The sequence below is a fragment of the Symphalangus syndactylus genome, chromosome 16 (assembly GCF_028878055.3).
Source record: "Symphalangus syndactylus isolate Jambi chromosome 16, NHGRI_mSymSyn1-v2.1_pri, whole genome shotgun sequence".
NCBI classification, from domain to species: domain Eukaryota; kingdom Metazoa; phylum Chordata; class Mammalia; order Primates; family Hylobatidae; genus Symphalangus; species Symphalangus syndactylus.
The window spans coordinates 100,905,525-100,916,946 of NC_072438.2; the positions used below are offsets into that span (position 1 = coordinate 100,905,525).

Consider the following 11,422-nt stretch of genomic DNA (forward strand, 5'->3'; position numbering starts at 1 on the left):
CCCAACTCCCAAAGTGCCTAACTCCCAACGTACCTAACTGCCACAGCACTCAACCCCCACAGTACTCAACTGCCTTGTACCTAGGTAAGTACTCCATGCTTGTTCCCTGAGAAAATATCTAGAAACAGCTACGACTGATGAAGACCAGTGCCTGATGCCTGCAGCAGCTCTCACGACAGGGCCTCGAGGGGCCACTTTGGTTCTGATCCTGAACCGGAGCTTTCTTCCTGCAGAAGAGAGCGTCTCATCTGTCCCTGCCTCTGAGGAATGGGGAGCCCTTGGGAGGGGCTCAGCGCCACCACCGCCTGAGCTTCCCGAAGCCCACACAGCCCTGGCCGGCCCTGCCCATTGCCGGCTGGGAGGAGGGACCAGGCAAGCCAAGGACCATGGACCTCACTTCCTGCTGCAGAGCCCGAGGCCGGGTCACCAGCATGAAGCTTCTGTGATGCTGCTGTGGTCTCAGTGGCCCTCGACTGCGTGCCCAGGAGGTGGGAGGTGACTATCTGTGATCATCATTCCTCAGAGGCAGGTAAAGACGAGGTGTCCTCTTCTGGGCTCCAAGGTGGGGCAGGGGCCAGGGAAGCAGCTCTTAGGGCTTCTGCACTCCCCAGGTGGTCACCAAGTTCCTCTCGCTCAGAAACCTTCAGTGTTCATTAGAGCAAAGGTCATGATCCCTGAGGGCCAGCAGGGTCCTACCTGCCCTGTGCATGGCCTCTGACCCTGCAGGGCCCTCCCACAGGCCTGGCCTGCACCTGCTGCCGGCTGAGAGCTGCTCCCCAGGAAGTCGGCTTGGTCAGCACAGGCCAAGCATGGGCCACGCAGTGGGACTGCGCTTCTCCCTGCCTCTCCTTTGCATAGCAGGATCTCCTCCAACAGGCTGTCCAGTTTGTTTAGCTGTTGGGCTAAGGGCTCACGCTCTCTCTTCCCCACTTGGACATAAGAGGGACCAGGTAGGAATCTTTGTTGCATCTGTTTACTGGTGAGCCCTGAGCCCCCAGAACCTGCCTGATGCCTTATGAGCCCTCATCAATATCTGACGCCCTGCAGCCTGCGGGCCCCAGGGACATCCCCGGGGCAGGTTCGTCCCCACCACCTCTGCCCCTCTCTTCCCAGCTCCAGGGGCTGCAGGAGAACCCTACCATCTTGCTGATGGGGGTCAGGGAGTGAAGCTCCCCTCTGAAATCTGGGGCAGCTTGAGGGCAGGTGAACTACCCTGGGCTTCTGCCCATCGTCGGTAGACTGGATAAGGAAAATGTGGCACATATGCACCGTGGAATACTATGCAGCCATAAAAAGGGATGAGATCATGTCGTTTGCAGCAACATGGATGGAGCTGGAGGCCATTACCTTTAGCAAACTAACACAGGAACAGAAAACCAAATACTGCATGTTCTCACTTATAAGTAGGAGTTAAATGCTGAGAACACCTGGGCAGATAGAAGGGAATATCAGACACTGGGCCTGTCGGAGGGTGGGCGTTAGGAGGAGGGAGAGGGTCAGGAAAAATAATTAATGGGTACTAGGCTTAATACCCGGGTGATGAAATAATCTGTACGCAAACCCCCATGACACACGTTAACCTCTGTAACAAACCTGCACACCCTGCACATGTGGCCCTGAACTTAAAATAAGTTAAAAAAATTTAAAAATAAACATTATCTCGTGAGGAGTTTCTGTTTATTAAATGTTTAGATTGTTAGGTTTGAATTTTTGTTTAATTTTTCTCTCAAATACCATCTGGAGTGTGACATCGAAAGCCCTCTGCACCGGCTGCACCCTCGTTGATTACGGAAATTCACGGCAGCCTTGGCTTTCATTTTCCCCCAAGAAGCCTTGCTGGGATGGACGTGCTGCACCTGCGTCGTTCTCCAGGTGGATGAACTTTCAGGAAGCAGCACATCCGCAGAACAAACCCCTGCCCAGAGCAGGAAACACAATGTTCCAGAACCCCAGCAGCCCGGCTCCCTCGGCCCCATCCCACCTCCAGAAAGGAGCCACTGTCTGGAGCTGGACACTGCAGGCGGCTCGCTGTTCCGCGCAGAGCTGTCCGGGCCTCGCACCCTCGCTCGCTGTGCCTGCTCCGGGTCCACGGCTGCAGCTCCTTCACGGCTCCATTGTTGGGGGTAGGGGTCCCGTTTGCGCCATGAGGATGAAAGCCGCCGTGGACGTCTGTTCCTGCCTTTCGCACATTCACGCCCGGAGTTCTCCGAGGTAAGCGCCCACGAGGGGAGGTGCTGGCTTCTGGGGCGAGTGTGTCCGGCCGGAAAGGGGCAGGCAGGTGACTTCCATGAACAGTCCAGCTGGACCCTGGCCCTGCACCTCCACCCACACCCACCCCTGACTTCCAGCCTTTCCACCTTGTAGCGACAGGATCTCGGTGCTTTGAACTCTGGTTTTCCTGGTGGCCAGGGACGCTGGACATCATCTATGGCTTTCACGGGCCATCGGCTGCCCCAAGGAACACCTGTCCACACGCCGTGCGCTACTGATGCTGATTTCTTCATGGGGATTTGCAGGACTCTCGACATATTCCAAAATGTCCTGTTCCTCAAACATCTCCCCCTACTCACAGCCTTTCCTCCCCGCATGACGTCTCCCCCCACTCCTCAGCCTTTCCTCCCCCAATGACATCTCCCCACTCCTCAGCCTTTCCTCCCCCCATGACATCTCCCCACTCCTCAGCCTTTCCTCCCCCCATGACATCTCCCCACTCCTCAGCCTTTCCTCCCCCTATGACATCTCCCCCACTCCTCAGCCTTTCCTCCCCCCACTCCTCAGCCTTTCCTCCCCCCACTCCTCAGCCTTTCCTCCCCCCACTCCTCAGCCTTTCCTCCCCCCACTCCTCAGCCTTTCCTCCCTTTCCATGACATCTTTTGATGAACAGAAACTGTCAAGTGTAAGCCGACCAATCAACCGCACTTTATGAGCACCTCTGCCCGCCTTCGGGCCCTGGAGCTTCCTCTTCCACCTCCTGCCTCTGCAGGCCGCCCCTCCCACCCATGTCCAGGCCTGTTAGATCGGCTTCTCCACTTCCTCTTTTGTTCATTGGTCTTCTTGTCTACTTTGCACCAATAATACACCATCCTATTCCCTGTGGCCTTCCGATAAGCCTTGGTGTCTGGTGGTAAAGTCCTTCCACTTTATTTTTCTCAGCAACAGACATTTCATAACAATCTTGTAACTTTCCACAGAAAAAAGCCGGCTGGGATTTTAATGGAAATGAATTTAATTGAATCTGTAGATCTGTAAATCAGTTTAAGTGGAAATCTTTACAGTGTTAAGGTTTTCAAACCATGAACACTGTCTATCTCTCCATTAATTTAGGCTTGCTTTCTTTGGTAACATTTCATAGTTTTGTGTAGAAGTCGTGAAGATCTTTCATTAGATTTATTCCCACTTATTTATCTTTCGACTCTGTTGTGAATGGTGTTGTTTTTAAATGTCCATCTCCTAACCTGCCTGACTGGTGGACGTCATGTGAGAGCTGTCAGATTTGAATCCCATGGATTGAACCCGCTGAAACCAGAGCCTGGGAAGGCCCTGAAGGGAGGGGTCTCCCGCCCGAATGCTTGACAACAAGAACCACAGAAAAGACTGCAAAACCACAACCTTGCACAAAATGCTTCTTTGCGGACATCGGCCCACTCACTGCCTGTCCAACCTTGGACTGACGCCACCCTCATTGTTGATGCTGTCACCAAGGAAAATTGTTCCACAACAACGTGTGCGACCCTCTTCATTTTCGCTTTAGAGCCCCCCTGACCGCGTTCGCCTGCTCCCCTCACAACGCCTGTTCCCAAGCAAATAGTTTCTTTTCTTTTCTTTTTTTTTTTTTTTTTGAGACAGAGTCTCGCACTGTCACCTGGGCTGGAGTGCAGTGGCGTGATCGTGGCTCACTGCAACCTCCGCCTCCCATGTTCCAGTGATTCTCCTACCTCAGCCTCCCGAGTAGCTGGGACTACAGGCACCCACCACCACACCCAGCTAATTTTTTGTATTTTTAGTAAAGACAGGGTTTCACTATGATAGCCAGGCTGGTCTCGAACTCCTGACCTCATGATATGCCCGCCTCAACCCGGCCACAAATAGTTTCTTTTAGTCTCTCTCTATCTGCTCTCCAGGTTTGACAATAACAGCGCAATTACTTTTTGTATATTGACCTTATATCAAAATCTTTTTCTAATATTTTACGCATTGATTTTAAAAGATATCTTTTTTTTTTTTGAGTTGGAGTTTCGCTGTTGTTGCCCAGGCTGGAGTGCAGTGGTGCGATCTCAGCTCAGCGCAACCTCCGCCTCCCGGGTTCAAGCAATTGTCCTCTCTCAGTCTCCCGAGTGGCTGGGATTACAGGCACCTGCTCCCACACCCAGCTAATTTTTTGAATTTTTAGTAAAGACGGGGTTTCACTATGTTAACCAGGCTGGTCTCGATCTCCTGACTTCGTGATCTGCCCACCTCAGCCTCCCAAAGTGCAGGGATTACAGGCGTGAGCCACTGCGCCCGGCCCTTTTAAGATATCTTAATACAAAATTATGCCAACTGCAGGTGCTGCTTCGTTTCTCCTCTCCCACTCTGTCACCTGTGCTTCTTCTGTTTTTCTTGTCTTGCTGCATTGTGTCCAGCACAGTGCTGGGTGGGGTCCCCACGGCAGCCTCCTGGCCTTGCCCCGCCTGTGGGAAGCCGTCAGCACCTAGTATGGTGGAGACTTTTGTACAAGCTCATTTCAGATTCAAGGCTCCTCCTTCTGTTCTCAGTTTACTAAGAGTTTCTTTTAATTTTTTCATGAGCTTTATTGATTCTCACACCATAGAATCCACTTGCTTCAAGCCCATGGTCCAGTGGCTCTCAGGGAACTCACGTCATCCTGCGACCGTCACTGTGATCGACCCTGGAACGTGCTCATCCCGAAAAAGAAATTCCCATTGCCCTCAACCTCCTTGATGTTCTGCTTTTTATCATGAATGGTGATAAACTTCATAAAATTATTTCCTACATTTTTGAGGTAACCAAACATGGTTCTTCTTCATTCTTCATTATCTTCATGAGGTGATTACACAGTTTTTTGTTTGTTTGTTTGTTGAGATGGAGTCTCCCTCTGTTGCCCAGGCTGGTGTGCAGTGGCGTAATCTTGGCTTACTGCAACCTCCGCCTCCTTGGTTCAAGCGATTCTCCTGCCTCCGCCTCCTGAGTAGCTGGGATTATTGGCACGCACCACCACACCCAGCTAATTTTTGTATTGTTACTAGAGACAGGGTTTCACCATGTTGGCCAGGCTGGTCTCGAAATCCTGACTTAGGTGATCCACCCGCCTCGGTCTCCCAAAGGGCTGGGATTACAGGCACAAGCCACCGCGCCTGGCCCACAGTTTGATTGTTAAATATTAAACCAATTTTACCATCCTGGAATAATCCCAACCTGTCCATCATGCATAATTTTTACAACACTGGCTTCAGTTCACCACAAATAGACTTAGAGTTTTATAATCTATGTTCCTTGACCATATGACTTAATCCACATTTCCAACGGTGTCCTTGGGGTGGATTGCTGTGATGGGAATTATGAGGCCACAGGCTGCCCTTATCTTCCGGGTAGACACATATATCACAAAATTCTCCATAAAAAGCTGAGTTACGCTCCCGCCAGCAGGAATTAGGGATCTTCTACTCACTGAACTTTCACTCACAGTAGGTAATATTATTTATTTAAAACCTTCACTAATTTCATAAGCTTAACAACATACAGTTGAAATATACCAAAGAGCTTCTGGAATCCTTTGTAAAATGGATTTGATCCTTAATCAATTTCGTGTTTTTGCCTCTCAGATTTTATTGAAATGGGGCAGGCTTTCAGCTTGAGATGTTTCCCACATAAGATGCCTCATCTTTCAAATCATCTGGAAGAGACAACATTTTAGCCGGCACGAGAGAGGCTACGCTGCAGGAACAAACATCCCCCAACTGTCCAAGACAACGTCCTATGGGCCAGGGACCCTCCAGGCAGCTGCACCTCCAGAGCACCTGCAGAGTCCACAGCTGCTGAGGCTGGCGGGGGAGAGCTGGGGACCCGGTATGGGCCACCCCTGCCCACAGTCTGCCAGCCAAAACCATTCCAACATCCAAGCACCTGCTCCTTCAAGGGGACAAGGAGGCACAGCACCCTCAAGGCTGGAGGAGGAGAGCCTGAAAGCGTGGTCAGAGGTACCCACGTGGCCAGGCACACCGAGGACCGGCCGCAGCTGCCCCAGCCCCACACAGGCACAGCACTGCATTTGGACACGCTGTCTGGCTTCTTTCTCTCCTGGGGGACGGCCACCTCCTCCCAGCCACTGTGCCACCCCCAGCCCCCACCCAGCCTACTGGCAGAGGCCTCAGCTCCCAGCCAGGACCTCTCAGTGCTGAGCAACAGAGGCCTCCGGCTGTGCCTTCAGCCCAGCGTGGTGGGTGGACAGAGGACTGCTTAGGCACAGCAGACTGGTAATGACCTGGCTGCTCGGCCGGGCCCTCACTGAGGGGCAGCATTTGGAAGCCACCAGGCCAGCAGGGGTCCCAGCGTGCCCTGGCCTTGGCTTTTCGGGGCCCCGGGGCATCTCACAGGGACCAAGCCCGCAGGAGACACACATGTGGGAATCATCGCTCAGGTCCTCGCTCCCCTGCAGGGAGGAAGAATGACCTCCCATTGGGTAGGGTGGCAGGGAGGGGGCCCGCCTCGGAGGCACCACCCTTTCAGAGCCTCTGAGCCTTTTCAGGAGATGGAAGCAGCAGGAAGCCGGGCTTGGTCCTCCTGTGCCGCCCCCACCATCTGCTCACAGCCAGCCAAGGCGGGGCTGCTGTCCCCAGCACACAGTCAAGCTCCCCAACAAGGACTGGACCTGCTGCGTCCTAGACTCCACAGCCCTCCCACCCATCCCTGCCTGAGAATTATCAGTGGAGGCTCATCCCCAAGGCCCACGTCACCCCAGCGGGGCCACAGGGCTCCTGCATCTGCCCTGGAGGAGCTGCCAGCTGGAGCATGGCGGTCAAACCTGAGGTGTGGCTGGAGCTATCACAGCGAAGTACAGGTCTCCCTGAGGAGGCCCAAGGCCCTGATTCCATCCCTTCTGGAAACTTCCAGGTGCAGCAAGATGAGTGTGAGGCTGGGCCGGGCCCAGGAGAGAAAAGCAGGAGGGGGTGGGGGTGCCACGTCCTGGGGCAGCCACCAGGACAGGGCAGAGACATCCTGAAAGCACAGATGCCCCCCATGCCCAGCCAGAGAAAGGTGCCAGGGATGCCGATGGCTCATCGGTGGTGCCTCTCCCGTCCCTCAGCACCTGGCATCGGGCAGCAGCCAAGAGGGCAGCCATGGAGAGCCTCGTGATCACGGATCAGTAACCTTTGTTCTGAACGGGGTGGTTTGTTTTCATGGAGGAGCCGAGTTTGTAAGGCCCAAGTTATTGAGCAGCAGCTTCCTAAGTCATGGGACCCTGAGGCCTCCCACCTCCCCCAGGCCTGGAGCTAAAGCCACAGGGTCAGCTCCACCTCCGACATTCATCCTGGTCGCCTTCACCCCTGCCCTTGCCTCTGCCTTTGCTTTCTAGGGAAGGGGAAGCAGAGTGCCCACCCACCAGGGCAGGAGGCCAGGGGGCAGGGGAGAGAGACAGCAAGACACAGAGGCAGAGAGACAGGGAGATAGAGAAACAGAGACAGAGAGACAGAGATTGCGAGAGAGAGACAGAGAAGGAGGGAAGAGGAGAGGAGAGAGGACAGAGGGGACAGAGGAGGCCAGTGCCCACGGTCCCATTCCTGGCACCCATGGCACTCATGGGTGCTCCACACTGGGGCCACTGCATTCCCAGGAGGGGCCGTGCCCCAGAGGCTCTGGTCCCTGGGTGGGACACCTGTGCGTGTGGCCCTCTGGGCACCTGCCAGCCAGGGGACGCTGGCCTTGCACTGGCACTGTCCCTCCCCCATGGGCATCACATTCCTGGCTGTGTTTACTGCTGGGTTATCAGGAGAGCCAGTGCTTACCCAAGCGTAGATCTTTGCGGAAATAACCCAGAGATAAGCTGGGACAGGCTGCAGTTTGACTTTTCTCTGTGTCAAGATAACAGCTGAGATCAGCGGGTGGCAGCGGAAGCACAGAAAGGAGCTGCGACCTCCTTTCCACAGAGTGTGTCTGATGGGGCCCTGAGTGGACGACATCCAGGGAGGCTGCCCAGCCAGAAGCCCTGGGCCTGGAAGCGGCCGGCTTGAAGCTTGTGGCCTGGAGGCCTGGAGGCCAGAGTCCTGCCTGGAAGCCCTGGTCCCATCCATGGAACCCTTCTGCTCTATGGTGCACAGCTGGGAAAAGGGAAGGAACACCCCTAGTTATTGTCAGAGAAATAACAATAGTGTAAATGTGTGTTTTTGTAACTTATGTGATTATAAAAGTAATACAGTTTTGTAACGTATTTGGAAAATGCAGAACAAACACAGGGAGAGGAGAAGCGTCCTCATTTCACCATCCATGGGGGTGAGAAACAGCCAATTCAGCATTTTCCATCCTGATGCATGTGTGCATATGTACACACATATCACGTGTATGTGCCAATTCCATTCTGACATGTGTGCAGATGCACACACATATCACACATATGTGCAAATTCCATCATGACATGTGTGCAGATGCACATGCATATTACATGTATGTGCCAATGCCACCCTGACATGTGTACAGATGCACATGTATGTTACACATATATGCCAACTCCATCCTGACACATGTGCAGATGCACACACACATCACATTCATGTGCCAATTCCATCCCGACATGTGTGCAGATGCACACACATCACACATGTGCAAATTCCATCCCAACACATGTGTGCAGATGCACACACATGTTACACATATGTGCCAACTCTATCCCAACACGTGCAGATGCACATGCATATTACACGTGTGCCAACTCCGTCCTCATGCGTGTGCAGATGTACACACATATCACGTGTATATGCCGATACTCCCTCATGGGAGCTGGGGGAGGAGCTGCTTCCACAGGCCCTCCAGGTACCTGGTGACAAAGGGCGGGTTGGGTCAGCCCTCATTCTACAGATGAGGAAACTGAGTCCTGGGGACAAAGAGACCACTCAGGCTGGAGGCCAAGGGGCACCAGACCCTTGGTCTCCTTCCCACAACCCAGCCCAGTCCAATGGCCCTGCTCACCTCACAGCCCCATCCAGGATAAGGCCCTCCCAACGGCCTCTCCCAGAGGAGTCTCCCCAGGCAGGACCTGCCCCATCTTCCAGCTGGGGGCCCAAGCATGCACCCAGGGCCTGGTCAGTAAATGAACCCAGATCCTCAAACTAGCAGCTCAGCCACCCCTGGCCTCCATGGCCCAGAAGAAAGGTCCTGGGATGTGGGCACAGCGTCCGTGGGTCCCGGTGAGGGGGAGTGGTCTTCACCTCCGTCCACCTGACCCCCAGAGCGTGAGCGGTCCTCACCTCTGTCCACCTGACCCCAGGACATACAGGGGCCTCCACTGCAGGAGAGGGTCGGGTGCCAGTCTCAGCCCCAGGAGGTGCCAAGTTGAGTTTGTGGATGGGACAGAAGGAGCATCCAAGGCCACAGCCTGACCTGACCCCGCAGCACCTGGGTTATCCCTGAGCTTCTTCTCCAAGCACCTCTAGAATCTTGTAAAATGGTTTCTAAGCAACGATTTGTGATTAACCATCAGCTGGGGAGGTGTCTTCTCAGTGGCCTGTGGTTTTCCAAGAAGCACCTGTGACCCTGCTGAGCATCTGCGAAGGGAACCCGGGCAGAGTGGGGTCGGCCTCTGTGGAACATTCCAGGAGCTCTGCCTGCCTAGCACCTGCACCCCTGCGGGGTCCTCAGGCGGTTCTCGTCCCCAGGTGAGACAGTCTGCTCTCTGGGGCCTCCCGGTTTCTGCCCACGGCTGGGATGCCCATGTCCCACCCATCCAGGCCCCTTCCCCCAGACTCTGGGTGCTCCTCCTGCCCCGCACCAGGGCCGTGTGCACCCAGCCCTTCATCATCTCCACACCCTGATGTGCAGAACCCTTGGTGGCCCTGGCTGGGCCTGCCCATGGCTCTCCAGCCCCGCCAGCCTATCGGGAGCCTGGGGCTGCACCTGGGGTGGGGACAGGGGCTCCCCATTTAGCAGCCCAGACGGGAAGCCTTAGGTGGAGGTGGAGCACACACAGCTGGTCAGAGGGGGTCTGCTGCCCCGGAAAGGGTTGGGGGAGCAGTGAGCTCCCCTTATGTCTCCTGTTTCCCCCTCATGCCCCTTCTTGCCCCTCCTTCACCCCCTGCAGCAGCCCCTGAGGGGTCTCAGAGCTTGAAAACCAAGCAAGGAGGAGCTTTGCTGTTGCCCAAAGGCCGCTGGCCCTGCCTCTTCCTGCCTCTGTCCAGCCCTGACCACAGAGCCACCTGCCCTCCCCCTCTTCCCTGGGGCTGGCCCTGGTGTCCTCCAGGCCTTACTGAGCGCAGTGCCAGGTTCTGGGTGCCGGGTGCTGGGTTCTGGGTGCCAGGTGCTGGGTGCTGCATGTGGTTTACCCCATTCCTGCCCCACTCCCATCCAGGGCTCCTGGGGAGTTTGTCCTCCTGTCCAGGTGAGGGGCATCCCCGGCCCAGCATCTGTGCATCTGGGGTCTGCACCCTGGCCTCAGAGCTGGCCTTGGTATCTTTATGGAGCTGCCCCATGTAATGACAGTGGACTCCCGGGAACAAAGCCTGACTTGTTTACAGAGCCTGTGCTGCTGCTGAGAGCAAGGAGCGTTATTAAAAACCCTTTTGTCTCTGCCCCTTCTGTGGGCTCATTGACCTTCACGGGCCAAGCAAGGCACTTCGCAGCAGTATTTTGAAATGGAAGTGCTTCCAAGGAAACACTGTTTGGGGGAATATTTTCACCAGGTGAATGAAACTCACAGTTCACCAATGGCAATCATGCCGGAGACGTTTCTCACTGTGCCCCACAGCCTCCCTGGGGCGAGCAGGCCTGGCAACAGGACACACGTCTCTGGGAGCCGGGTTTATCGGAGCCAGCATGGACTCCCTGGGCACCCTCCCGCCAGCAGCTGTCCACAGGAGCTGCGAGCTGCGCCATCACAGATGTTAAAGTGTAAACTCCTCTTTGCTTTTCCTCAACCAACAGCAGCGCAGCCGAGCAAAGGTGAACCGTGTGGTGTTGATAAGCTCAGCGGGAGCACAGTGCCTGCCCGGGCGGGCACCCCATTCCGATCCGCTGCCCCTGAGAGGTGGGCCTGGGGAGAGGCAGGGCTTGGACGCCCTTCCTCGGAGCAGCGGGGGGCAGGGAGAGCTCTTCTGGTCGTGAGTCCCCAAGTCCCCAACCCTGGCGCCCTTTCAGCAAGGTTCTCAGGCACATCTGCCGGGGGCGCTGACGGGACCTGAGATGGATGGGCCGGGAGGGAGGCTGAGGTGAGACCTCG

General features: G+C 55.2%; 1 protein-coding gene across 1 annotated transcript; it reads right to left on the reverse strand.

Moving 5' to 3' along the window:
* Positions 1-5,910: 5,910 nt before the first annotated feature.
* Positions 5,911-9,599, reverse strand: LOC129464660 (uncharacterized). Its single transcript, XM_055246018.2, has 3 exons — positions 9,459-9,599; positions 8,004-8,315; positions 5,911-6,179 (listed from the first exon to the last, which is right to left on the reverse strand). The coding sequence occupies exons 1-3, from the start codon at positions 9,481-9,483 to the stop codon at positions 5,911-5,913; spliced, it is 606 nt and encodes a 201-aa protein (XP_055101993.1). The 5' UTR covers positions 9,484-9,599.
* Positions 9,600-11,422: the final 1,823 nt, after the last annotated feature.

What these genes read in the sequence shown, in the direction of transcription:
- LOC129464660 (XM_055246018.2), bottom strand. Translation starts at nt 9,483, where the DNA reads ATGTCCTGGGGTCAGGTGGACAGAG. An exon ending in CTGGGGTCAGGTGGACAGAG is followed by an intron (nt 8,316 to 9,458) that starts GTGAGGACCGCT and finishes CCCTTTTCCCAG; the next exon opens with CTGTGCACCATAGAGCAGAA. An exon ending in CCGCAAAGATCTACGCTTGG is followed by an intron (nt 6,180 to 8,003) that starts GTAAGCACTGGC and finishes CCACGCTTTCAG; the next exon opens with GCTCTCCTCCTCCAGCCTTG.